The sequence below is a fragment of the Borostomias antarcticus genome (assembly GCF_949987555.1).
Source record: "Borostomias antarcticus genome assembly, chromosome: 4".
Lineage (NCBI taxonomy): Eukaryota > Metazoa > Chordata > Actinopteri > Stomiiformes > Stomiidae > Borostomias > Borostomias antarcticus.
The window spans coordinates 6,187,175-6,214,470 of NC_140237.1; the positions used below are offsets into that span (position 1 = coordinate 6,187,175).

Genomic DNA, 27,296 nt, shown 5'->3' on the forward strand with positions numbered 1-27,296 from the left:
ACCCCACAAACAGTTAGTCTTCCCTCTGGTCAGAGCTTTACTATGTTTCTTTCCCTCTTTATTCCTTCCTTTCTCTTTCTTTCTTTCTTTCTTTCTTTCTTTCTTTCTTTCTTTCTTTCTTTCTTTCTTTCTTTCTTTCTTTCTTTCCCTCTCTCTAGAGAGCGTTGGGCATGGAACAGGCATTCCAGTGGTAATGAACTTGTGTAATTCAGCCCAGGCAATTACGTTTGGGCTTCTCTTTTTTACTCTTTCACTCCATGGTTCTATAAATTGTCGCGTTTCTTATTAATGCAATAAACAGGTGGAGTATGAGCTCAGGTGTCTGCTAAGCCTCTTAAAGAATGCTTGCTCCCTGTTGACCATCAGCACTTCTTCATTTGAACATGGGGGAGAGGTTTGCACTCTGTCAGACAGACCAGAAATCTCTGTTTGATGCTTGTTCAATCTCAGGGGTACATTCACCCAGCATATTGTAGTCAGAAGAAATATCAATTTATTTCCCAATATACCCAATTTGATTTATTTTTTTAAATGATGATATTTCCCATGTCATCTTGTTCTTTCTTGATACCTATCTGAAGAAATAGATTAAACGGCACAATTATTAATCCTGTAGGGTCCATTTTGATAGTCCTCACCTCCAGATTCAGAAGATGCCAAAGCTGCCCCAGACTTCCTCAACTCCCAGTTCTTCCTGTCAGGAATAATGGTGCGTTCGTTTATAACTGGGAGGTGGCAAATTGCGACTTGCTACTAGGAATGATTAAATAAAACGCTGCATGAATTCGCACTTCCTTGTCGCAAATTCGGATATGTTTCTCAGCCTCCAGTTGCTCAAATGCACTAGATATAACTAGGTAACTGTGATATAATGGTATATAGCTTGAATGCACACAGGTCGGAGGTAGGTATTTTGCCACTTGCGACTTGCCACCTCCGACCACAAACGAACGCACCATAAGAACCTGCTCAGAACAGGAGACTGAGAGAGTAAAGAGCCTGGGTGAGCTCGTGCCCATCCTCTCAGAACGTTTGAGGCAGAAAGAAGAGAGGCTAAAGTTCAAACAGGGACATGAACTTACCCAGGCAGGCTAAAGTTAAAACAGGGACATGAACTTACCCAGGCAGATAGGATGAAAGAACTAGTTCAGTTACAGAACCTCTTGGTTGATATTGTTGACTTAAGACTTGACTTTTAGATATCAGGGTTAGGGTTCGAATGGCTAAAATATTTGTACCAAAATAAGCATTTGTGTCTCTTTAGTGTCTGATTGTTGAATGTGCAAATATGATGCGCTTCCCAGTCCCAGATGCCCTCCGTCCCACTCAGAGTACATGCCTGATAGACTTGAATAACCCAGAGCGAGATGTTCATGGAGATGTATTCATGAATACACGCAGAGCCCAGAGAATGCATCATTCTGGATTGTTTGATCAGAGTAATCGATACAGTGCCTTGGCGGACGGATAAAGAGAGCTGTTAACAGCGCTCTATCTGGGGTGTAACTTTACTCACATGAACTGAGGTTTGTGCCGAGGACCATTCAATGTGTCGCTCCATTGTCTGCGCTCTTGGGCCAGTGGGTATAGCTCGCCCCTGGATATTACCAGATGCTTATCGGCCCTGGTATAACAGCGAGGAAAGACCCGCCCAGACAAAGGCTGTCTCTCTAAATCTCTGAGAATCCTAATTGTGTGGTTTTCTCATGTAGCTGGGGAGTGCTGGTCCTTTTCATCCAGAGTTGACCATCCCTGCAGCCCCTCTTGTTCCCTGGCAGAGCGCTGGCTTGGGCCTCGTCTGCTCCCTGACCCCCCTCTGATTCCCTGACCATCCCTGACCATCCCTGACCCCCCTCTGATTCCCTGACCATCCCTGACCCCCCTCTGATTCCCTGACCATCCCTGACCCTTCTCTAGTTCCCTGAACATCCCTGACCCCCCTCTAGTTCCCTGAACATCCCTGACCCCCCTCTGATTCCCTGACCATCCCTGACCCCCCTCTAGTTCCCTGACCATCCCTGACCCCCCTCTGATTCCCTGACCATCCCTGCTCCCCTCTAGTTCCCTGACCATCCCTGCTCCCCTCTAGTTCCCTGACCATCCCTGACCCCTCTCTAGTTCCCTGACCATCCCTGCTCCCCTCTAGTTCCCTGACCATCCCTGCTCCCCTCTAGTTCCCTGACCATCCCTGCTCCCCTCTAGTTCCCTGACCATCCCTGCTCCCCTCTAGTTCCCTGACCATCCCTGCTCCCCTCTAGTTCCCTGACCATCCCTGCTCCCCTCTAGTTCCCTGACCATCCCTGACCCCTCTCTAGTTCCCTGACCATCCCTGCTCCCCTCTAGTTCCCTGACCATCCCTGCTCCCCTCTAGTTCCCTGACCATCCCTGCTCCCCTCTAGTTCCCTGACCATCCCTGACCATCCCTGCTCCCCTCTAGTTCCCTGACCATCCCTGACCCCCCTCTAGTTCCCTGACCATCCCTGACCCCTCTCTAGTTCCCTGACCATCCCTGACCATCCCTGCTCCCCTCTATTTCCCTGACCATCCCTGACCCCTCTCTAGTTCCCTGACCATCCCTGACCATCCCTGCTCCCCTCTAGTTCCCTGACCATCCCTGCTCCCCTCTAGTTCCCTGACCATCCCTGCTCCCTCTAGTTCCCTGACCATCCCTGCTCCCCTCTAGTTCCCTGACCATCCCTGCTCCCTCTAGTTCCCTGACCATCCCTGCTCCCCTCTAGTTCCCTGACCATCCCTGCTCCCCTCTAGTTCCCTGACCATCCCTGCTCCCTCTAGTTCCCTGACCATCCCTGCTCCCCTCTAGTTCCCTGACCATCCCTGCTCCCCTCTAGTTCCCTGACCATCCCTGCTCCCTCTAGTTCCCTGACCATCCCTGCTCCCCTCTAGTTCCCTGACCATCCCTGACCCCTCTCTAGTTCCCTGACCATCCCTGCTCCCTCTAGTTCCCTGACCACCCCTGACCCCTCTAGTTCCCTGACCATCCCTGCTCCCTCTAGTTCCCTGACCATCCCTGCTCCCCTCTGGTTCCCTGACCATCCCTGACCCCCCTCTGGTTCCCTGACTATCCCTGACCCCCCTCTGGTTCCCTGGCAGAGCGCTGGCTTGGGCCTCATCTGCTCTAACGCTCCTTGTCGCCCCCTCCTGGCCAGTGCATATCTGGGTTAGGGGTGAACATGCAGGACATCTCACTGGATTGGATTGGATTTATCATGGTTGTTACCATGTCGTCATACTTTTTTAAGTGAACCTGTTTTCTTCTCATTTAATCTCATTGTTTGACTGTGAAGGATTGTGTTTCTCTTGTGTTGCAAGGTGGCTTATGTGCCACATAAGATGCACAGTACAGTATATCTGTCCCATTCTACATCATGACTGGTGTGTGTGTGTGTGTGTGTGTGTGTGTGTGTGTGTGTGTGTGTGTGTGTGCGTGTGTGTGTGTGTGTGTGTGTGTGTTTGGTTCCCAGATTGCTCAAACATGGTGATGAGTGCTTTGAGCCTGCTGCGTGTCCGTGTGTGTGGAAGGGGAAGGAGTATTACTCAGGAGACAGAGTCACATCCCCCTGTCACCACTGGTGAGTTTCTACACAGCCCTGCTCTGTCTAGCAGCAGGACGTGATCATAGAGCTTAGAGACCTGGGAGTAATCTACATCTATATTCTTTTTTTTATAATGATATATAATATCACAGATGTGTGATAACTAGACATGTTGACAGAAGTTAATTTATCAGTTTTGTTTGTGAAAATGGTAGCTTTTGTGTCTTCACATACAATACAGGCTGAGAAATAATGTGATATTGTTTGACTGATGCTCGGTGCAGCCCCCCCCCCCCCCCCGGGGTGACTGGGTCTGACTCACATACTGGGGTCATTTTCCATGGGATAACCCCTTGTCTAAGACACAGACAAATTATTGTCTTCAGCACCAAGCGACCGCAAACAATGTCCGTCTGAATTAAGACAAATCTCGACCAATTTATAGCAAATTTTTCAGAATTATCTCCCGCTTAAAGCGATGAGTCCTCAGATTGCTTCCACAGTGAAACCCGTCACCCGTACCCATAATTCTCTATTATCCCAGCAGAGAAAGGTCCTCCCCAGACCTGGTCCTTTTATGACAGCCTTTCATTCCTCTGGACTGTGACTGTTGGTCCCCAGGGAGATGAAAACGCTCTCACAGTTATCTCAGTCTTTTCTTATCCTCCCTTTCTTCCATCTCTGCGTTTCTTCCCGCGTTAGCGAGGGTTGATGTTGATGACAGCCTAATAAGCGCTGATTCAACCTTCGGCAATTTACTCCCCCACACTTGTTCTGCCCCCTGCAATCATTTCTCACCCCCCACAAAAGGAGGCATTTAGATGTGACATGATGTACTTGCTTTAAGTGTTGAGTGTTGATTGTGAGTTGATACAGAGTCACGTTGATGTTTGTCGTAGTGTGTGCCAGCATGGGAGCTTCCAGTGTGTGTTCCAGCCGTGTCCCTCCATGTGCACGGCCTATGGAGATCGCCACTACCGGACGTTCGACGGCCTGCTGTTCGACTATGTCGGAGCCTGCAAAGTCTACCTTGTAAAGGTACAACAGCATATTCAGATATTTCTGCTGTGGTAGTTGTTACTTTTGTCACGAACTGGGATGAATAAATAGAATAACTTAATGCATGTAGGGTGAGATATCCTGAAGTAAGGATCATGGATCACTCAGCTGGTGCTTTATTCTGCTCTTCTATGATCCCCTCACAGAGCAGCTCTGATCTGATGAGCATCACGGTGGAGAACGTGGACTGCTACGACAGCGGCGCCATCTGCAGGAAGTCTCTCCTCATCACCATCGGAAAATCTTTCATCGCATTTGATGACGATAGTGGGAAACCAGTGTGTAGACAGTCATATTGCTCTCATTTTGATTGAACTTCCAAAAAGCCTAACCTAACCTAGCCTAATCTTCATTTCAGTTTCTAATCAGATATAGGCCTACTTTTTTCTACCCTCCCTTAAAAATGAACACCAAACCTTCTGCAATAAAAAAAATAAGAAAATGTCCAAGCGGCCCCTGGACTGGCCCCCTGGACTGGCCCACCCTAGCCGACCACAAACTGTAAATATCAATATTTATCACTATATAGGACTCAACCTGCAGTCATGCTGTTTCCTGTCTGTGCAGAACCCCTCCAGTGTGATAGACAGGAAGCAGCGTGTGTTGCTGTGGCATGCTGGGTACTTCACCGTGGTCCACGTCCCCGAGGAGGAGCTGACCCTGCTGTGGGACCGCAGGACCACGGTTCACATCCAGGTCGGGCCGCGCTGGCAGGTGAGCGACCGCTGGGGTCACAGTCCTGCTGCTAAACTGACCCTTTACACCAGCAACACACACAGCCTCATCCAAACACCCTCTCAGGACCTAACTCACTTTTCCTCTTTTTAATTTTCTTTTATTATTTATATTTTATTTATACAGTTTATAATGCTTCAAAATGTCCCCCTTTTTAGCTCAATGCGTTTAGCTGTTGCTGGGTGTGGTGTGAGTGATTGTGTGATGGTTGTGAGTGATTGTGTGATTGTTGTGTGTGATTGTGTGATGGTTGTGAGTGATTGTGTGATGGTTGTGTGTGATTGTGTGATGGTTGTGTGTGATTGTGTGATGGTTGTGAGTGATTGTGTGATGGTTGTGTGTGATTGTGCAATGGTTGTGAGTGATTGTGTGATGGTTGTGTGTGACTGTGCGATGGTTGTGTGTGATTGTGTGATGGTTGTGTGTGATTGTGTGTGATTGTGTGATGGTTGTGTGTGATTGTGCGATGGTTGTGTGTGATTGTGTGATGGTTGTGTGTGATTGTGTGTGATTGTGTGATGGTTGTGTGTGATTGTGCGATGGTTGTGTGTGATTGTGTGATGGTTGTGTGTGATTGTGTGATGGTTGTGTGATGGTTGTGTGATGGTTGTGTGATGGTTGTGTGTGATTGTGTGATGGTTGTGTGTGATTGTGTGATGGTTGTGTGTGATTGTGTGATGGTTGTGTGTGATTGTGTGATGGTTGTGTGTGATTGTGTGATGGTTGTGTGTGATTGTGTGATGGTTGTGTGTGATTGTGTGATGGTTGTGTGATGGTTGTGTGATGGTTGTGTGTGATTGTGTGATGGTTGTGAGTGATTGTGTGATGGTTGTGTGTGATTGTGTGATGGTTGTGTGTGATTGTGTGATGGTTGTGTGTGATTGTGTGATGGTTGTGTGTGATTGTGTGATGGTTGTGTGTGATTGTGTGATGGTTGTGTGTGATTGTGTGATGGTTGTGTGATGGTTGTGTGATGGTTGTGTGATGGTTGTGTGTGATTGTGTGATGGTTGTGTGTGATTGTGTGTGATTGTGTGATGGTTGTGTGTGATTGTGTGATGGTTGTGTGATGGTTGTGTGATGGTTGTGTGTGATTGTGTGATGGCTGTGAGTGATTGTGTGATGGTTGTGTGTGATGGTTGTGTGATGGTTGTGTGTGATTGTGTGTGATTGTGTGATGGTTGTGTGTGATTGTGCGATGATTGTGTGTGATTGTGTGATGGTTGTGTGTGATTGTGTGTGATTGTGTGATGGTTGTGTGATGGTTGTGTGATGGTTGTGTGATGGTTGTGTGTGATTGTGTGATGGTTGTGTGTGATTGTGTGATGGTTGTGTGTGATGGTTGTGTGATGGTTGTGTGTGATTGTGTGATGGTTGTGTGATGGTTGCGTGTGATTGTGTGATGGTTGTGTGATGGTTGCGTGTGATTGTGTGATGGTTGTGTGATGGTTGTGTGATGGTTGTGTGTGATTGTGTGATGGTTGTGTGTGATTGTGTGATGGTTGTGTGTGATGGTTGTGTGATGGTTCTCTGTGATTGTGTGATGGTTGTGTGATGGTTGCGTGTGATTGTGTGATGGTTGTGTGATGGTTGTGTGTGATTGTGTGTGATTGTGTGATGGTTGTGTGATGGTTGTGTGATGGTTTTTTGATGGTTGTGTGTGATTGTGTGATGGTTGTGTGTGATTGTGTGATGGTTGTGTGATGGTTGCGTGTGATTGTGTGATGGTTGTGTGATGGTTGCGTGTGATTGTGTGATGGTTGTGTGATGGTTGTGTGATGGTTGTGTGATGGTTGTGTGATGGTTGTGTGTGATTGTGTGATGGTTGTGTGTGATTGTGTGATGGTTGTGTGTGATGGTTGTGTGATGGTTGTATGTGATTGTGTGATGGTTGTGTGATGGTTGCGTGTGATTGTGTGATGGTTGTGTGATGGTTGCGTGTGATTGTGTGATGGTTGTGTGATGGTTGTGTGATGGTTGTGTGTGATTGTGTGATGGTTGCGTGTGATTGTGTGATGGTTGTGTGATGGTTGTGTGATGGTTGTGTGATGGTTGTGTGTGATTGTGTGATGGTTGTGGGTGATTGTGTGATGGTTGTGTGTGATTGTGTGATGGTTGTGTGATGGTTGTGTGTGATTGTGTGATGGTTGTGTGTGATTGTGTGATGGTTGTGTGTGATTGTGTGATGGTTGTGTGATGGTTGTGTGTGATTGTGTGATGGTTGTGTGTGATTGTGTGATGGTTGTGTGATGGTTGTGTGATGGTTGTGTGTGATTGTGTGATGGTTGTGTGATGGTTGTGTGTGATGGTTGTGTGATGGTTGTGTGATGGTTGTGTGATGGTTGTGTGATGGTTGTGTGTGATGGTTGTGTGATGGTTGTGTGATGGTTGTGTGTGATGGTTGTGTGATGGTTGTGTGATGGTTGTGTGATGGTTGTGTGTGATGGTTGTGTGATGGTTGTGTGATGGTTGTGTGTGCCCAGGGAAAGCTGAGTGGTCTGTGTGGGAACTTCGACCTGAAGACGGTGAACGAGATGAGGACCCCAGAGAACATCGACTCTTCAACGCCGCAGGAGTTTGGAAACAGCTGGACGGCAGCAGAGGTGAGACTCACAGGCCCAGTTACTCACAGGCCCAGTTACTCACAGGCCCAGTTACTCACAGGCCCAGTTACTCACAGGCCCAGTCAGTCATGCTGAGGAATCTGATGTTCCTCTGGGATAAACATGGGGATTCATTCACAGAGATCACAGAGATCACAATGGTCTTAACCTAACTTGGGCTTCAATAAGTACAACAAAGATGTAGATAAGCTATAGTGTTGACGATGTGCGTGTGTGTGTGTGTGCGCGTCCACATGTGTGTGTGTGTGTGTGCATGTGTGTTTGTGTGTGTGTGTGTGTGCATGTGTGTTTGTGTGTGTGTGTGTGTTTTAGTGTGTGAACAGCCCAGACGTCAGACCCCCCTGCAGTCTCAGTCCCCTGAGGGAGCCCTTTGCGAAGCGCCAGTGTGGGATCCTGATCAGCGAGGTGTTCCAAGTCTGCCACCCAGTGGTGAGAATGAGGTGTTACCTTCCTGACCGCCCCCAGGAGGGCCTGTTCTAGTCAGGACCATGTGATTACCGTTGCCATGCAAGAACTGTGCATGGTTCGTATGCAGTTGCGTAGCTTTGAGTAAGTCTATATTTTTGTGTGTATGTGAGATGCATGTGTGTGCAGAAAGTGTGTGTGTATGCAGTGCATTATGTGCTAATGGCTTTGTATATCTGCAAGCCATTGCATTTGTTTGTGTACACGTGTGTGTGTGTGTGTGTGTGTGTGTGTGTGTGTGTGCGTGCGTGTTTGTGTGTGTGTGTGGATTTGTGCCTGCATGTGTGTCTGTGCTGTGACATGCAGTTTGTCCCTGTGCTGGTTCAGCTGTCTGTGCTAGTGAGGGGGGGGGGGGGGGGGGGGGGGCTCATCTGATTACACGCCTCCCAGGTTCAGCTGACTCAGTAAAGACGTGTTCTTAATCAGGGGCTTGGACTGCTGCTCTCACTACACATTATCACCAGGACACTTTCTCAAGCCCCCCGTCTGGTTCAAACACAGCCCCGATCTCAGCTGCTCCCCTGGTTCTACTTCCCATCATAGTTATCATGAGTTCATGAGATGATAATCAGCCCAAATTAGACCAACCTTAGACCAATCCCTCACTGACATGAAGACCTGGGGTACCCATGCACTGTAGATCTGAGACATACAGTACTACACATAACCTACACCTACACTGGGTGTGTTGAGGGTCGGATCTTCACCGTACATGTCTCCTGGGTGTGTTGAGGGTCTCCTGGGTGTGTTGAGGGTCTCCTGGGAGTGTTGAGGGTCTACTGGGAGTGTTGAGGGTCTACTGGGTGTGTTGAGGGTCTCCTGGGAGTGTTGAGGGTCTACTGGGAGTGTTGAGGGTCTACTGGGTGTGTTGAGGGTCTCCTGGGAGTGTTGAGGGTCTACTGGGAGTGTTGAGGGTCTACTGGGTGTGTTGAGGGTCTCCTGGGAGTGTTGAGGGTCTCCTGGGTGTGTTGAGGGTCTCCTGGGAGTGTTGAGGGTCTCCTGGGTGTGTTGAGGGTCTCCTGGGAGTGTTGAGGGTCTACTGGGTGTGTTGAGGGTCTCCTCTCCTCCCAGGTGGACGTGACGTGGTTCTATATGAACTGCCTGGCCGACACGTGTGGCTGTAGCCGTGGTGGTGACTGCGAGTGTTTCTGCACCAGCGTGGCGGCCTACGCCCAGCGCTGCTGCCTCGGCGGCGCCGCCGTGGACTGGCGCTCCCCATCCACCTGCCGTAAGTCTGGCGCAGAGGCGGGCGTACGGGTGTACGGGTGTGGAAGGTGTACGGGTGTACGGGTGTGGAAGGTGTACGGGTGTACGGGCGTACGGGCGTGGAGGGTGTAGGGGTGTACTGGTGTAGGGGCGTACGGGTGTACGGGTGTACGGGTGTACGGGCGTACGGGTGTACGGGTGTACGGGTGTACGGATGTGGAGTGTGTACGGGTGTACGGGTGTACGGGTGTACGGGTGTACGGGCGTGGAGTGTGTACGGGTGTACGGGCGTACGGGTGTACGGGTGTACGGGTGTACGGGCGTGGAGTGTGTACGGGTGTACGGGCGTACGGGTGTACGGGTGTACGGGCGTGGAGTGTGTACGGGCGTACGGGTGTGGAGGGTGTACGTGGGTACAGGGGTACGGGTGTGGAGGGTGTACGGGGGTACGGGTGTACGGGCGTACGGGGGTACGAGTGTGGAGGGTGTACGGGTGTACGGGGGTACGGGCGTGGAGGGTATACGGGGGTATGGGTGTACGGGCGTACGGGCGTGGAGGGTGTACGGGCGTACGGGGGTACGGGCGTGGAGGGTGTACGGGCGTACGGGGGTACGGGCGTGGAGGGTGTACGGGGGTACGGGTGTACGGGCGTGGAGGGTGTACGGGGGTACGGGTGTACGGGCGTACGGGGGTACGGGCGTGGAGGGTGTACGGGCGTACGGGGGTACGGGCGTGAAGGGAGGATCTCCCTGGGTGACTGGGGAATAAAACAAAGTCAAGTTTCCTTCTAAACAATATTCATTTTGTTTACCGCCTTGTCTGTTTCTTTTTTACAGCCTATGATTGTGAATTCTACAACAAAGGTAGACAGATCATCCATATCACCCTCTTCTACTCTTTTCCATCAATCAGATAGTATCTGATTATATATATATATATATAGGTGTTTCGCCTTTCTACCACAAGGGGGAGTAGTACATTCACAGATGTAATGACATATCAGATCACCAGTATTGCGGTGTTATCTCTCTTTTGTTGTCTCTCTGGTGTTGTCTCTCTGGTGCAGTCCTGGGTAAAGGTCCGTTCATGCTGGTCTCATACCGGGACACGCGCAGGCTGCAGGTCCCAGTCCTGGCGGCCAACAGCGTGAGCGGGACGGTCTTCCTGAAGAGGAGAGACCCCACCAGCCCCGGGACCCTGTCTCTCTTCATGATGACCCCCGCGCTGAGCAGAGCCCGGCCGCACGGTGAGACCACAGAGAGAGACGTCACCGTTCCGCTTCATATCTCCTCAATATCCCCACTATGTACTGTCCAACGCAGGCTCCTCCATCCACTTCTCTCTCACCCTGTCCTCAATTCCCAACACTTTCAGTTCATTAAACGTTCAGCTCAGCTCATTAAAAGTCAAGTGTGCCAGTCCTTCGGTCAGTAGGAAGTATCCCTTTCCAGCTAATCTGGACATCAGGGCTTTTCTGAGAGCACTGGTTTGTCTTCCCCCTGGATTAATAGGCCGCATTGGACGCCAATCAGACCGTGTTCTCAGCTTCCACTGTTTCTATTGGTCTGGACGATGTTTGGAAATAGTTGCTTTGCCCGGTGAAAACACTGATTGGCGAGATACACTCAAGTTGACTCTGGATTGGCAGGCTGGTGAGAGTATCGGCTTCCTGACGCTAATACAGCAACCTGAGCTCTATACTCACCAGTCCAGCTGCAGTGATGGCTGGACAGTCAGCCAAGAGGCGTTTTCAGCTGCTAGCCAGCAGTTAGCTTTTGAAGCCTACCACTGAGCTAGGAGCAACTAGGTCATGTTATTGGTCGTTCAAAATAATACATACAGTACGGTACACGCATGATAACAGACAATGATTCATTCCAGCGACATCTGCGTCCGTCCACGTCCGTCCACGTCCGTCCACCTACATGATTATTAGCTCATCACACCTCATAGACGCAGACTGTTCATCTACTGCTGTGTGACTTTATGCTCGTGGTACAGATTCAATCTGGCGGCCTGTTTTAATGAGTCATTGATCTTGTTTATATTGTAATTCACTGTTCTTACCGTTGTTCCAGACTCGTCCCTGGTGTCCATAGAGGCAGCCGACAGGCCCAACTACTTCCTGCGTGTGGACGACGGCGGCCATGTTAGGCTGGTCAAGTGGGAGGAGAGCGTGGCATTCTGGGATCAGGCCACCTTTATCCTGCACAGGGACACCTGGATCTCTGGTTACGACTCGCTGGAGTCTTACGCTAAGAGGGGCCACTTCCTCCACTACACGCTGGCCCTGGTCCACCTCCGGAAGTACCAACACACAGCAGCCTTCCGCAAGGCCACGCTCTTCACACTCACCGGTCAGTAAGGCCACGCTCTTCAGGCTCACCGGTCAGTAAGGCCACGCTCTTCACACTCACCGGTCAGTAAGGCCACGCTCTTCACACTCACCGGTCAGTAAGGCCACGCTCTTCACACTCACCGGTCAGTAAGGCCACGCTCTTCACACTCACCGGTCAGTAAGGCCACGCTCTTCACACTCACCGGTCAGTAAGGCCACGCTCTTCACACTCACCGGTCAGTAAGGGACAGTGGGGTTTTCGGGGTCATGTGTGCGTCATGAAGGGGAGACTGAGAAAAACCAATAGGATTTTATGTTCGAGTGTTGGAATTTAGAATTGGGCTTTTTGTTAGTCAGTTATAACTGCATCATGTATGTCCTCTGTCACATCCCTCACAAACATGATATATCATCATTTCCTATCGCCTATGACATGAGAATGGATTAAATTCAGCTTTAAGCTGATCAGCCATTCAAATTAATTCAACAACATTACATTTAGGAGGCTTAGAGCGTATTCAGTAGCTAAGGTTTTTATTTTTTTGAATCGTAGATGGTCAGAGTTCATTGATCCCAGGACATGCTTTGATCACATGGTTGGATATGTACCTATCACCACCTTTAAAATGTCACCCTGCCATCGTATGGCCTTGTCACATGTCTCACATAACAGGGAGTCAAAGCAGCCCAAGCAGTCTCTGAGCAGGGAGACAGCTGAGCGCAGGACAAAGACCCTCCCTCTGGAGCAAAGACTGACTCCCCCTGCATCAGCCCCTCCCCCACACACACACCTCCCCCTGCATCAGCCCCTCCCCCACACACACACCTCCCCCTGCATCAGCCCCTCCCCCACACACACACCTCCCCCTGCATCAGCCCCTCCCCCACATGCACGCCTCCCCCTGCATCAGCCCCTCCCCCACACACACACCTCCCCCTGCATCAGCCCCTCCCCCACATGCACGCCTCCCCCTGCATCAGCCCCTCCCCCACATGCACGCCTCCCCCTGCATCAGCCCCTCCCCCACACACACACCTCCCCCTGCATCAGCCCCTCCCCCACATGCACGCCTCCCCCTGCATCAGCCCCTCCCCCACATGCACGCTTCCCCCTGCATCAGCCCCTCCCCCACACACACACCTCCCCCTGCATCAGCCCCTCCCCCACACACACACCTCCCCCTGCATCAGCCCCTCCCCCACACACACACCTCCCCCTGCATCAGCCCCTCCCCCACATGCACGCCTCCCCCTGCATCAGCCCCTCCCCCACACACACACCTCCCCCTGCATCAGCCCCTCCCCCACACACACGCCTCCCCCTGCATCAGCCCCTCCCCCACACACACACCTCCCCCTGCATCAGCCCCTCCCCCACACACACACCTCCCCCTGCATCAGCCCCTCCCCCACACACACGCCTCCCCCTGCATCAGCCCCTCCCCCACATGCACGCCTCCCCCTGCATCAGCCCCTCCCCCACACACACACCTCCCCCTGCATCAGCCCCTCCCCCACACACACGCCTCCCCCTGCATCAGCCCCTCCCCCACACACACGCCTCCATTTGTTAGAAAGGCCAGTTGAAGCCGTTAATGGTGCTTTGTGCGGGTGGGCATGTTTTGCATTGCTGTGTAATAGCAGCCCAGGGCAGCTGTTGACTGGCACACTCCTGCCTCACAACAACACCACAGCGCCTGTCCCTGGCGAGTGGCTCCTTTAATCACTCACATGTTGAGATGTGTGTGTGTGTGTGTGCTTTTGAGTGTGTGTGTGTGTGTGTGTGCATGCGCGTGTGTGTGTGTCTGAGTGCGTGTGTGTGTGTGTATGTGAGTGAGTGAGTGAGTGTGTGTGTGTGTGTGTATGTGTGTGTGTGAGTGTGTGTGTGAGTGTGTGTGTGAGTGTGTGTGCGTGTGTCTGTGTGAGTGTGTGTGCGTGTGTCTGTGTGTGAATGTGTGTGTGTGTGTGTGTGTGTGTGTGTGTGCGTGTGTCTGTGTGTGAGTGATGGTTGGGGAGGTATGCCATGCTATGGTAGAGCCACCAAACCCCACAAGACCTAACGGCTGTTCCACAACAAAGACCTTCAGCAGATAGTCTCCAGAGAGGGGGGCTTTACCACACTAATGCCCCGGGCTGGCGTCCCTGGCTGGGGGTTGGGCTGCCTGGACAGAGGGGTGGAACAAGGGTCATACCCTGGACAGGTGTGGGTTAATAACAACATTTTATTTTAGCCCCCCAAAAACTCACTCTCAACCCCCCAAAAAATCCTGATGTAGCAACACGGCCGGTCACCATTGGCCATCTCCCGGGTCAGAGTGTTCGAGAGGCCCAGGGTGCTTTGCTCTCTGTTTCCACACTCTGCTTCAGAGTTGGTGCCACTGATGCAGGCTGGGTAATTACCGCTGCTAAAAATATGGCGGCATTTGTTTTAGTTAATGGAAAAGTCATACCAGTACTGCATGCAAAAGCAGATCGGATTTCTTGCTGACAGCAGTGGATGTCAGGCATATTGGAGCAGGAAGAGGCCACAGGGGTCAGGCAGGGTCCAGATGATGGCCCAGGAGGGTCAGGCAGGGTCCAGATGATGGCCCAGGAGGGTCAGGCAGGGTCCAGATGATGGCCCAGGGGGGTCAGGCAGGGTCCAGATGATGGCCCAGGCGGGTCAGGCAGGGTCCAGATGATGGCCCAGGGGGGTCAGGCAGGGTCCAGATGATGGCCCAGGGGGGTCAGGCAGGGTCCAGATGATGGCCCAGGCGGGTCAGCGGGGGGATAAATAGAGATGTGAATTCCAGCGTGAGTGAACTGGACAAGTGGGCTAAAATAGTATCCAGAGGATCTAAATGTGCTCAGCAGACCAACTCACTTCCTATCTTCTTTGCAGTGATCTGTATTATCATGTTTCCTTGTCATCGTGAATTACATTTGAAGGCAGCACAACATTTTTTTTCAAAAGGCTCACACATGAGACCATATTTCCTAGTGGATACAGTACATAACAGGTGCACTAATCTATTGAATTCCACATGAATGTTAAGTTATTGATAGTTTTTCAAACATTCAGCAAGCTTGTTTCTAACACGTGTGAAATTGTGAAGTACTTCACCTGGACTTTGTGCTTTCCATCAGGCCCGGGGCCAGACACCCCTACGGGTCCTCGCTGCCAGTGGCGGTACGACTCGTGCATCAGCCCCTGCTTCAAGACCTGCAGTGACCCCTCAGGTGGGGCGTGTGTCACCGTCCCAAAGTAAGGCCCCCCCTCCACCCCCTTCACCCCCCCCAGGGCCGTTTTCACCAACAGAGACAGGGTCCAAACTGACAGTACTTTACCAACCAAAATTTTAGATGTTAGATTCCAATTTTACATACACATTTTTACATACAGTACACATTGTTACAGTAGAATCACAGCATAAATTAGCTGTAAGAAGAAGTTTGATTTCTCGATACTTCACAATTGTTCTTCTGAACCATGATAATTGAGTCTCTCTCAGAAGGACAGTCACAGTCACAGGCCTGGGACCGTGCTGTATCTAACATTACCAGACGCTGCGCTGCTCCTGCATGCTTCACTTCCACGCATCGACCAGTAGTCGTTCTCTCAGACAGGAGATCGTTTTCAGAGCTGTGTCTTTCTCTGTAGAGTGGAGGGATGTCTTCCCATGTGTCCTCCCCACATGGTTCTGGATGAAGTCACCCAGAGATGTGTCCATGTCCAAGACTGTGAGTCCACTACATCCCCCCCCCTCCCCCCTGCTCATATCAGATGTCCAGTAGTTTACTAGCTATGGACTTCAATCTCATAGCAATGCAACAAGATAATGACATAGACAATGTGAGGATCATATTGCTGTAAGACTCGACTCACCAGCCTTCAGTCCCTCATTATAAAAGCTTGAGATCTGTTTGTACAGAGATCATTGATGTAAGATACTGGATTTCCTAGACGTTGACATGTTCACCACACACATCTGTTTAATCAAGCTCAACACTCTTAATCCCCCCCAACCCCCAACGCATTGAGAGATGTCGTTGAAGTTTGGCCATTGGGGACAAATTGGCCCTGCTCCTTACCCTTAACCCCCACCCCCCCGACACACACACACACACACACATCTCTCTCATTCCCCCTCTCTCTCCCTGTCTCTCTCTCTCTCTTGGCCAGCAGCGCTGCTTATCTAACAGTTGTTGTATTGTTTGTGCTCAGGCATTAAGCTCACAGTTGCCGTGCAGCCCATTACCACAGCGACCAGCGTCGAGTCAACACCTGCAGCTGTCACTTCTACCACCGCCGCCACCGCAACCACAAGCACAAGCACCACTCCGTCTCTCTCCACGCCACGCTCCCCCCCCTCCCCCATGCCAGGACCTCCCCCCACGGCCTCCGCCCCCCTTCCCTCCGGCCCCCCAAGCACAACCCCCTCCACAGAACCCACCACCACCATCTTCCCCACCGTCGCTACGTCCGCAGCGGACGCTCGGCCCACCACCGTCAGGGTTCCAACGACCGCGACCGAAACGGCGCTCCCACCAAGCACCACGTCGGCCATTCCATCTCCAGGTGTCTCAGAGGCGAGCACAGTAGCACCTCCATCTACTGCAATGCTGCCCCCATCGACAGTCGGACCAGAGGGGGTGGAGCCTGTGTCCACTGCGAAAACGACCGCGGTCCCGGTATCTGAGATAACTGGCGCAACGGAGCGGGAGACTTGGGCTCCCAGCACCACGCTCAGGCCCAGGACCACCAGGACCTCTGCTCCGTTCAGCGTCACCGCGCTGTTTGCCATGACCTCCTCCGCCACCTCCAGGTCCCCCGCTTTCACCCAGCAACTTCCCTCCACGCCCTCCCCACCATCCACAACCCTGGTCCCGCCCACGATCCCCCCTGCCCCGCCCACGATTCCCACCGAGGTCCCGACCCCGATCACCACCCTGCCTCCTGTCCCAGCGTCCACCGCCAGGGGGACCACAGAGGCCGTGACACGCCCGGTCGCCGTGACTCCCGTCTCAACCACCTACAGCCCTCGTCCAACTACGGTTTCAGAGGTGCCTGTAGACACAGCTGAGACTACAGGACCCACAACCACCGCCACTGCACATACAGGGACCAGCACAACGCCTGTCATGGTGGAAACAGCCAAGGCCCCGACCGCTCCACCACGCCCTCCAGGGGTAACGAGTACAGCAGCTACCATCGTTCACTCTCTTCCACCAACCTCCCCTCTTCACACAATAGCTTTGTCTACTCCAGAGGCCACATCAACACACGCCACAGAGTCAGCCACGCCAGCCGCCGCCTTCACCACCCTCAGAACCACGGCGTTCACCGGCCCGGTGACATCGCCCCCGCCACTTGTCTCTGAGGTCACCACCGAGAAGACTGTGCATACCACCACTACAGAGCTGAGAACTTCCACAGTGCATGTTCCTGAGCTATCATCCAGCGCTCCTGTTCATACATTACCTAGAACAACAACGTCCACCGCACCTGCATCACCCACCTCAGAACAGCCGGTGACAACAATGAAAACGACAGAGCCTGTCTCCACGGCATCAGCTTCGCCAGCCGCAATGACCCATATCACAACGCCAACAGTTGTAGTTCCGCCATTGAAGATAACTGACACAACAGCCACTCCTCGACTACCTTCGACGGCCTCTACAGAGAGAACCTCCTGGTCTGCTAGTGTTCCAGCCACCGAGAGAACTTCAGACACGACCACATACGTGACCACAGCTGTAGACTGGAGAACAACCACCACCGGTGGCCCAACCACACGGACCACAGCAACCATCTCCCCCGATGTTGCGCATACCACAAAACCTCCAGACATTCCACCAACGACAGCAGAGTTCGCCCCAATCACCTCCACCACTTCCACTTCAACAGAGGCTGTGGTCACGACACCGTCAGCCACATCACCGGTGTCACCAACAGAGACCACGACCACGGCAGTACCATCTGTGACTGCAGAGACCATATCTGGCCCCACCACAGCCAAAACCACCCAACCCTGGAGGCCCCCTCATCGTGAAACCTCCTCCACCCCCATCTACAGCACTGAAAAGGTGACCACACCACCGACTCCACCCAGACCTGTCACCTCCCAGGTAATCTCCTCCACCGAGACCCCCGCCCCTGCTTCATCTACGCAGCCAGCTGTCACAACCGCAACTTCCTTTGCTTCGACAACCTCCGTCGCCACAACAACCGTTCCCAAAACCTCAACCCTCCCTGAGTCTTCGACAGCCACGACTGAGAGACCGACAACGCCTGAACCTCCAGCGGTGCCCGCTACACCTGAAAAACCTGACACCACAGTCCCCGCCACTCCTGAACTTCCAAGTCCTCTAACCACAACCATCAAACCGGTGACCATTGTTCTGTTAACAGAAACCACAGCAGTTCCTCCAGGGACTGGAAAGGTGGAAGTGTCCACAAGCGCCACAACATCTCTGCCTTGGTCCCCTGCGGTGCACGCCACCTCCTCAACCGCAATTCCAAAACCAACCACACATCCAGACAAGGTCACTACGAGAGTGGTCTCCACTATGAGAACCACAACCGTCCAGACAACAAAGATCACACGGACCACGAGACCTAGGACCACCTCCAGGGTTCCTGTGACAACAAGGCTGACCACCAGAACCTCGACGACTGAGAGGCCTACGATTAGGACGACTACCGAGAGGATAACGGTGACCACAAGGCCACCACCATGGGTACCAACCAGCTCAACCACACCCGGTCCACCTACGGTTCCTCCAAGTTCCATAACTGCAACGGTCGCAGACGTCCCTACCACAACAACTCCAACATCGATCAAACCAGTTACAACAGCCAGAACCAATGAAATTGACTACACTACCACTGTTTCAACCGCAACAACCACAACCGCTGCCACCTCTGTCCCCGTACCCAGTCTCACCACGATCACAGCGTCAACCGAGGTTCCTAGAGGAGTGACCACTAAACCGCCCACAGCCACACCAGAGATCACAACCACCAAAGAGTCAGAAGTCCCTACGTCCACACAGGGTCCAAAGACCCGTCCGCCTGGTGAGCTGACCTCCACACCGGCTGCCACCACCCCAGAGGTGACATCAGAGGGGACCGCCCTGCCCCCTGTCCCCACTTTGTCCCCAACGGTCACCCCACACCACACCCCAGAGCCAGAGAGGGTGGAGACCACCAGCTCAGAACTAACCCCCTCACCAACACCAGAGTCCCCGTATACTGCTGTCCAGACCGGCGTTCCCACGGCAGAGGTCACAACCTCTATAGTGGTGTCGTCCACTAGAATGTGCACTGTGAGTGTGTCTTACTCGTCCAAACCTTCTTACTCATCCAAACTCTATCAGAGCTATATTGTCAAACTACTGTTTAGCTTTCTCTATGTAATATCAAACTTGAATGTGGTTATGACTTTGTTGTGTCTGGTTTCAAACATTCTTCTTTGTATATCTTACAACTAGCTTTCTATGCATGTAGAATTCACATTGAATAGAGAATCATCTCATCTGAAAAAACCTGTTCCCTCAGCCTCCTTATGCAGAGTTCATTGACGAGTGCACCAAGTACATCTGTGTGAACAGCCAGCTGGTGCTGTTTAACAAGTCCCAGAACTGCCCCTACAACTCTACCCCTCCCAACTGTGGACTGCTGGGATTTGCCATACTGGTCAACGGGGACAAGTGCTGCCCACAGTGGGACTGCCCATGTGAGGAACACACACCCATGAGAACACACACACCCATGAGGAACACATACCCATGAGAACACACATCCATGAGGAACACACACCCCTGCCTCTACTCACACACTAGTGCAGCTACTGGCGTACATAACAGGCGCATGCTCGGTTACTTACCACCATGTTCCCAGTATTGACTGTGACACGTTATTGGAGGAGGTGTTGTAATGGAGGAGGTCTTGTTATGGAGGAGGTATTGTAATGGAGGAGGTCTTGTAATAGAGGAAGTCTTGTAATGGAGGAGGTCTTGTAATGGAGGAGGTGTTGTAATGGAGGAGGTCTTGTAATGGAGGAGGTCTTGTAATGGAGGAGGTCTTGTAATGGAGGAGGTCTTGTAATAGAGGAAGTCTTGTAATGGAGGAGGTCTTGTAATGGTGGAGGTATTGTAATGGAGGAGGTCTTGTAATGGAGGAGGTCTTGTAATGGAGGAGGTCTTGTAATAGAGGAAGTCTTGTAATGGAGGAAGTCTTGTAATGGAGGAGGTATTGTAATGGAGGAGGTCTTGTAATGGAGGAGGTCTTGTAATGGAGGAGGTATTGTAATGGAGGAGGTGTTGTAATGGAGGAGGTATTGTAATGGAGGAGGTATTGTAATGGAGGAGGTCTTGTAATGGAGGAGGTATTGTAATGGAGGAGGTCTTGTAATGGAGGAGGTCTTGTAATGGAGGAGGTCTTGTAATGGAGGAGGTATTGTAATGGAGGAGGTCTTGTAATGGAGGAGGTCTTGTAATGGAGGAGGTATTGTAATGGAGGAGGTCTTGTAATGGAGGAGGTCTTGTAACAGCGCGTCGTCCTCTGTGCCCGTCAGGTCGCTGCTCCGTGTTCCCGGACCTGAACGTCATCACGTTTGATGGCAACAATGTTGCCATCTACAAGGCCGCCTCCTACATCGTGACCCAACTACCCACTGAGACAGTCAGCATTCTGGTCCAGGAATGCCCCAGCTCTGACTCTCATACGGTGAGGCCAGGACACTAGAACTGCAGCCGATTACTTTGAAGTGTGCTTCAGTTGAGATCAGTTTAGGATTCTGGATTTAAGGATTCCAAAATCAGGTTTAGGGCCCTAGAAGTGGCTGCCAAAACCAGTTCTGAAATGGTTGTTTGGTTATTTCAATGTTCTTCAAATGTTTTGTTTTTCTCTGTAAAGCTGCTGTGGAATTCCACCAACCTTTGCCTGGTGGCCCTCAACATCACCCACCAGTCCAACCACGTGGTCCTCAACAGGCTTCAGAGGAGGGTCCGTCTCTCTTTCCCCTTCTCAGGTGATGTTAAGTCAAGTTGTTTATCTCCCCAGTAGGATTTTGAAATATTTTCCTTATTTTTCCCTCAGTTGTACGTCAATGCCAGGTATGCCAAGCCGAGGTTCAAAAAGTTTGGCTTCGAGGTCCTGGACACGGGGAACATGTATCTGATCCGCACCCCGGCAGGGGTCAAGCTCCAGTGGTTCCACAGCACGGGCATGATGGTCATTGAGACGGAGAGCTACAACAACAAGCTGCCCACCATGGGGCTGTGTGGTAGGTGCCGTGTCTGGATGATGTGTTTTATGGGGACATGGGCGTCCATTTGATGTGTAGTGGACTGGTGAATAGGTATAGGAGCTCACATGCTCACTCAGTAAGACTGAGTCAGGGTCATCGTTGAGGCGTTGTGCGTTCTTCCCAGGTGAGCGTGTGTAAGACTGGAACCACGCCGCCTCGTCATCTGTGTACTCCCCTCACTCTCTCCCTCCCTTCTTCTCTCCTTACCTCTGTCCTTTCCTTCCCCTCTTCCTCCAACCATTTATTTCCTCTCTTCTCCTTTCTTTTCCTGTTCAACTATCTCTTCCTTTTCCTCCACCACCCCCCCCCCCCCCCCCCACCCCCCCTCCAGGCTGCTGTGACGGTAACCCGGCCAACGACCTGACCCTGTCGGACGGCAGCACGGTGGGCGTGAGCGAGGACCCGGGGGTGTTCATGGACAGCTGGCAGCTGCCCAACACCACCAGCTACGTCAGCCCCAGCCGCCGCCGCCACGCCAACTGCTCCACCAGCGACTGCTCCCAGTGCCTGGCCATGCTGCGCAACCACTCCTTCACCCGCTGCCACGCCTTCGTACGTCCCCTCCCCTCCCCTCCTTCACCCGCTGCCACGCCTTCGTACGTCCCCTCTCCTCCCCTCCCCTCCCCTCCCCTCCCCTCCCCTCCCCTCCCCTCACTCTCCACCTCTGGGCCTTATCCCCACATCGCTCCCTGTCACACCGTTAACACTGCCATCGGTCACTTACCAAGTGACAGGACAGGGCAGGCTGTGGCTCAGGAGGTAGAGCGGGTCGTCGGTGGTTCGAATCCCGCCTCCTCCTGTCCACGTGTCGAAGTGTCCTTGGGCAAGACACTGAACCCCAAATTGCTCGCAATAAGCAGGCTAGCACGTTGCATGGTAGCTGCCGCCATCGGTTGGTGTGAATGTGTGTGTGAATGGGTGAATGAGAGGCCATTGTAAAACGATTTGGATAAAAGCGTTAAATACTGTAAGTGCAGTCCATCTAGCATTTACCATTATCGTCCAAACAAACAGTCAAAACAGACATTACATTCGGTATAGGCTTTCGGTATATTGCTACAAGAATCCCGTTTTCTTCATGTGAGAGTTCTGTTGTTGTGTGTAGGTTCCTCCCAGCACGTTCTGTGAGGTGTGGGTGCGCGACGCCGAGTACGTCAACAACCCGTGCGTGGCGCTGGCCGCCTACGTGGCCTCCTGTCACAAGTTCAACATCTGCATCGAGTGGAGGAGGCCAGACTACTGCCGTAAGCACAGAGCACGTCACTGGCTTTCAGATACTCTACTGTGCTTGGCTCTGATCTCCTGTACTCAACTCTTCTTTTCTTTAGCCTGCTCTCTACTCTACTCTACTAATCTACTCTACTCTACTCTACTAATCTACTCTACTCTACTAATCTTCACTACTCTACTCTACTCTATTCTATTCTACTCTACTAATCTAATGTACTCTACTCTGCTCTGCTCTGCTCTACTCTACTCTACTCTACTCTACTCTACTCTACTAATCTACTCTGCTCTGCTCTGCTCTGCTCTACTCTACTCTACTCTACTCTACTCTACTCTACTCTACTAATCTACTCTACTAATCTACTCTACTAAACTACTCTACTCTACTCATCTACTCTACTACTCGACTCTACTAATCTACTCTACTCTACTCTTCTACTCTACTAATCTACTCTACTCTACTACTCTTCTCTACTCTACTCTACTCTTCTACTCTACTAATGTACTCTACTCGACTCTACTAATCTACTCTACTATACTACTCTTCTCTACTCTACTCTACTCTTCTACTCTACTAATCTACTCTACTAATCTACTCTACTAATCTACTCTACTCTACTACTCTTCTCTACTCTACCCCACTCTTCTCTACTCTACCCTACTCTACTCTACTCTACTCTACTCTACTCTACTCTACTACTCTACTACTCTGCTACTCTACTCTACTCTACTCTACTCTACTCTACTCTACTACTCTACTCTACTACTCTACTCTACTCTATTCTACTCTGCTCTGCTCTGCTCTGCTCTGCTCTGCTCGACTCGACTCGACTCGACTCGACTCGACTCTACCCTACACTACCCTAATCTACTCTACTCTACTCTACTCTACTCTACTCTACTCTACTCTACTAATCTACTCTGCTCTGCTCTACTCTACTCTACTCTACTAATCTACTCTACTAAACTACTCTACTCTACTCTACTCATCTACTCTACTACTCGACTCTACTAATCTACTCTACTCTACTCTACTCTACTCTACTCTACTCTACTCTACTCTACTCTACTACTCTTCTCTACTCTACTCTACTCTTCTACTCTACTAATCTACTCTACTCTACTCTTCTACTCTACTAATCTACTCTACTCTACTCTTCTCTACTCTACTCTACTCTACTCTACTACTCTTCTCTACTCTACTCTACTCTACTCTTCTACTCTACTAATCTACTCTACTCGACACTACTAATTTACTCTACTATACTCTACTATACTCTACTAATCTACTCTACTAATCTACTCTACTCTACTCTACTACTCTTTTCTACTCTACCCTACTCTACTCTACCCTACTCTACTCTACTCTACTCTACTCTACTCTACTCTACTCTTCTCTACTCTACTACTCTACTACTCTGCCACTCTACTACTCTGCTACTCTACTCTACTAATCTACTCTACTCTACTCTACTACTCTACTCTAGTAATCTACTCTACTCTACCCTACGCTACCACTCTACTCTACTCTACTAATCTACTCTACTCTACTCTACTCTACTCTACTCTACTCTACTAATCTACTCTAAACTTCTCTACTCTACTCTACTCTACTCTACTAATCTACTCTAGTCTACTCTACTCTATTCTACTCTGCTCTACTCTAATCTATTCTATTCTATTCTATTCTATTCTATTCTATTCTATTCTATTCTATTCTATTCTATTCTACTCTACTCTACTCTACTCTACTCTACTCTACTCTACCCTACGCTACCACTCTACTCTACTCTACTCTACTCTGCTCTACTCTACTCTACTCTACTCTACTCTACTCTTCTACTCTACTCTACTCTACTCTACTCTACTCTACTCTACTCTACTCTTCTACTCTACTCTACTCTACTACTCTACTCTGCTCTACTCTACTCTACTCTACTATTCTACTCTACTCTACTCTACCCTACGCTACCACTCTACTCTGCTCTGCTCTACTCTACTCTACTCTACTCTACTCTACTCTACTCTTCTACTCTACTCTTCTACTCTACTCTACTCTACTACTCTACTCTGCTCTACTCTACTCTACTCTACTCTACTCTACTCTACTCTACTCTTCTACTCTACTACTCTGCTCTACTCTACTCTGCTCTACTCTGCTCTACCCTGCTCTACTCTACTCTACTCTACTACTCTACTTCTCTACTCTACTCTGCTCTGCTCTGCTCTGCTCTACTCTTCTCTACTCTGCTCTACTCTGCTCTGCTCTGCTCTACTCTACTCTGCTCTACTCTGCTCTACTACTCTACTCTACTCTACTCTGCTCTGCTCTGCTCTGCTCTGCTCTGCTCTGCTCTACTCTACTCTACTCTACTCTGCTCTGCTCTACTCTACTCTACTCTACTCTACTCTACTCTACTCTACTCTACTCTACTCCAGCTCTACGTCTACTTCTACGACCCCCTATGAATGCGCTTTCCACTCCTCTGTGGCGGTCATTTCCCTGCGTGCCGCCATCTTGCTCCTGTAACGCGGCCGTGTTGTTGTCTCCCCCGGCTCCCAGCGTTCATCTGTCCTGAGGAGCTGCGCTACCAGGCCTGCCTGCCCCCCTGCACGGCGCAGTCCTGCCCCAACCACGACTTCCACTCGGACCCGGGGCCGTGCCAGGGCATCACAGAGGGCTGCGTGTGCCCAGAGGGGACCCTGCTCCACCGGCCCTACTCCGCCCTCTGCGTCACCCCGGAGAAGTGCGGTGAGTGCGTCAAAAGCTGTTCCTCGGCTCTAAAGCGATACTGTAAAGCCCACTGTCATATCACAAGCTAGTCTGTCTGTGTTTGAGGGTGCGTGTGTGCCCCTGTGTGTGTGTGTGTGTGTGTGCGTCCCCTGACCGTGAGCGTGTCCCCCAGCCTGTACCGACGGCGCCGGCGTGCCCCGCTCGCACGGAGAGGTGTGGAAGGCGTCCAGAGACGCGTGCTGCATGTACCGCTGCCACAACGAGTCCGTCCTCCCCGTGGAGTACGACTGCTCGGACGCGGCCCCGCCCGTGTGCCGGCGGACAGGGGAAACGCTCGCCAGCCTGGCCGACGACGCCAGCTGCTGCCCACGCAAGGCCTGCAGTAAGGAGACGCTCACTCTTACACACTGCCAGCGTGGTGCAGGAGGAGGTGCTTAGATGCCAGCGTGGGGTAGGAGGAGGTGCTTAGATGCCAGCGTGGTATAGGAGGAGGTGCTTAGATGCCAGCGTGGTGTAGGAGGAGGTGCTTAGATGCCAGCGTGGTGCAGGAGGAGGGGCTTAGATGCCAGCGTGGTGTAGGAGGAGGTGCTTAGATGCCAGTGTGGTGTAGGAGGAGGGGCTTGGATGCCAGCGTGGTGCAGGAGGAGGGGCTTAGATGCCAGCGTGGTGTAGGAGGAGGGGCTTGGATGCCAGCGTGGTGCAGGAGGAGGTGCTTAGATGGTGCTCATACTGGAGCTCTGCTAACAATGCTACATGAACATCATGTAGAGAATGACAGATACAGGAGTGAATAAAGATAAACACCTGGGAATGTTCTAACACACAATAGATGTACAGAAATCAGTTTTACCAAGGTATGACCTTACTACATTATGCACATTATGACACACATCTTCTGAGGTCTAGACTACAAGTTATTGGAGGATATCGGCATCATGATTGATGAGGGCACAACTCAACATTGTGTTAAAGCCACTTGCGGCCTGCTAGCGCGGTTCTGACGCCAGGCCTGACCCTGCTAGCACGGTTCTGAAGCCAGGCCTGACCCTGCTAGCGCGGTTCTGAAGCCAGGCCTGACCCTGCTAGCACGGTTCTGACGCCAGGCCTGACCCTGCTAGCACGGTTCTGAAGCCAGGCCTGACCCTGCTAGCACGGTTCTGACGCCAGGCCTGACCCTGCTAGCAAGGTTCTGAAGCGGTTCTGAAGCCAGGCCTGACCCTGCTAGCACGGTTCTGAAGCCAGGCCTGACCCTGCTAGTGCGGTTCTGAAGCGGTTCTGAAGCCAGGCCTGACCCTGCTAGCCGGTTCTGAAGCGGTTCTGAAGCCAGGCCTGACCCTGCTAGCCGGTTCTGAAGCGGTTCTGAAGCCAGGCCTGACCCATGCTGCCTCTGTCTCAGTTTGCAACCAGTCCCTGTGTGACGTCTTGCCCCCGGAGTGCAAGTACGGAGAAAAGCTGGTGTCTTACTTCCGAGAAGACTCCTGCTGCCCTCAATATGTGTGTGGTGAGTATTACCTCTGGCCTACACACACACACACACACACACACACACACCGCCATGTCAGCCTATAATGGACTGTCATTGCACTTTTGTCTACTTGCACTCACGTATGTAATTCATCTTTTTAATTCTTGCTTGTCTGTTTTAATCATTGCTTGTGCATTTCACTGCGCATTGTTTGTATGGCTGTGTGTGACAAATACAATGTGAATTTGAATTGAATGTGAACATCACATACATACATACAGTACACCACCGTACCAAGAGTCAGTCCTGTTTCCTGAATTGAATATTGCGCGATAGTTATAACTACAGGTACCAGCTGAAACCTTCCTGTGTGTTTTGATAGTTATAACTTCAGGTACCAGCTGAAACCTTCCTGTGTGTTTTGTCTGCAGAATGTGATCCAACGCTGTGTGAGTCAGACATCCCAGCATGCCGAGAGGACCAGACACTCATCGCCACAAGGGCTGATGGGAGCTGCTGCCTGGCCCACATCTGCAGTGAGTCACTCAGTCTCTGGATCACAGACATTCACACCTGACCATTTCACAACACTGCTA

General features: G+C 51.4%; 1 protein-coding gene across 1 annotated transcript in view; it reads left to right on the forward strand.

Annotated features, from left to right (window-relative positions):
• otog (otogelin) overlaps positions 1 to 27,296 on the forward strand; it is a gene marked incomplete at both ends in the record, with an annotated part of 61,601 nt that overhangs the window by 24,802 nt on the left and 9,503 nt on the right. The window contains 23 exons of the mRNA XM_084437040.1: positions 3,483 to 3,590; positions 4,454 to 4,592; positions 4,760 to 4,891; positions 5,181 to 5,327; positions 7,831 to 7,950; positions 8,284 to 8,400; positions 9,508 to 9,664; positions 10,480 to 10,506; positions 10,710 to 10,889; positions 11,722 to 12,000; positions 15,108 to 15,225; positions 15,622 to 15,701; positions 16,186 to 19,289; positions 19,522 to 19,699; positions 20,540 to 20,691; positions 20,881 to 20,970; positions 21,064 to 21,250; positions 21,606 to 21,826; positions 22,380 to 22,518; positions 25,065 to 25,253; positions 25,408 to 25,617; positions 26,632 to 26,736; positions 27,132 to 27,236. Of these exons, the coding sequence (XP_084293166.1) occupies positions 3,483 to 3,590; positions 4,454 to 4,592; positions 4,760 to 4,891; positions 5,181 to 5,327; positions 7,831 to 7,950; positions 8,284 to 8,400; positions 9,508 to 9,664; positions 10,480 to 10,506; positions 10,710 to 10,889; positions 11,722 to 12,000; positions 15,108 to 15,225; positions 15,622 to 15,701; positions 16,186 to 19,289; positions 19,522 to 19,699; positions 20,540 to 20,691; positions 20,881 to 20,970; positions 21,064 to 21,250; positions 21,606 to 21,826; positions 22,380 to 22,518; positions 25,065 to 25,253; positions 25,408 to 25,617; positions 26,632 to 26,736; positions 27,132 to 27,236 (6,284 nt within the window). The remainder of the gene's footprint in view (positions 1 to 3,482; positions 3,591 to 4,453; positions 4,593 to 4,759; positions 4,892 to 5,180; positions 5,328 to 7,830; positions 7,951 to 8,283; positions 8,401 to 9,507; positions 9,665 to 10,479; positions 10,507 to 10,709; positions 10,890 to 11,721; positions 12,001 to 15,107; positions 15,226 to 15,621; positions 15,702 to 16,185; positions 19,290 to 19,521; positions 19,700 to 20,539; positions 20,692 to 20,880; positions 20,971 to 21,063; positions 21,251 to 21,605; positions 21,827 to 22,379; positions 22,519 to 25,064; positions 25,254 to 25,407; positions 25,618 to 26,631; positions 26,737 to 27,131; positions 27,237 to 27,296) is intronic.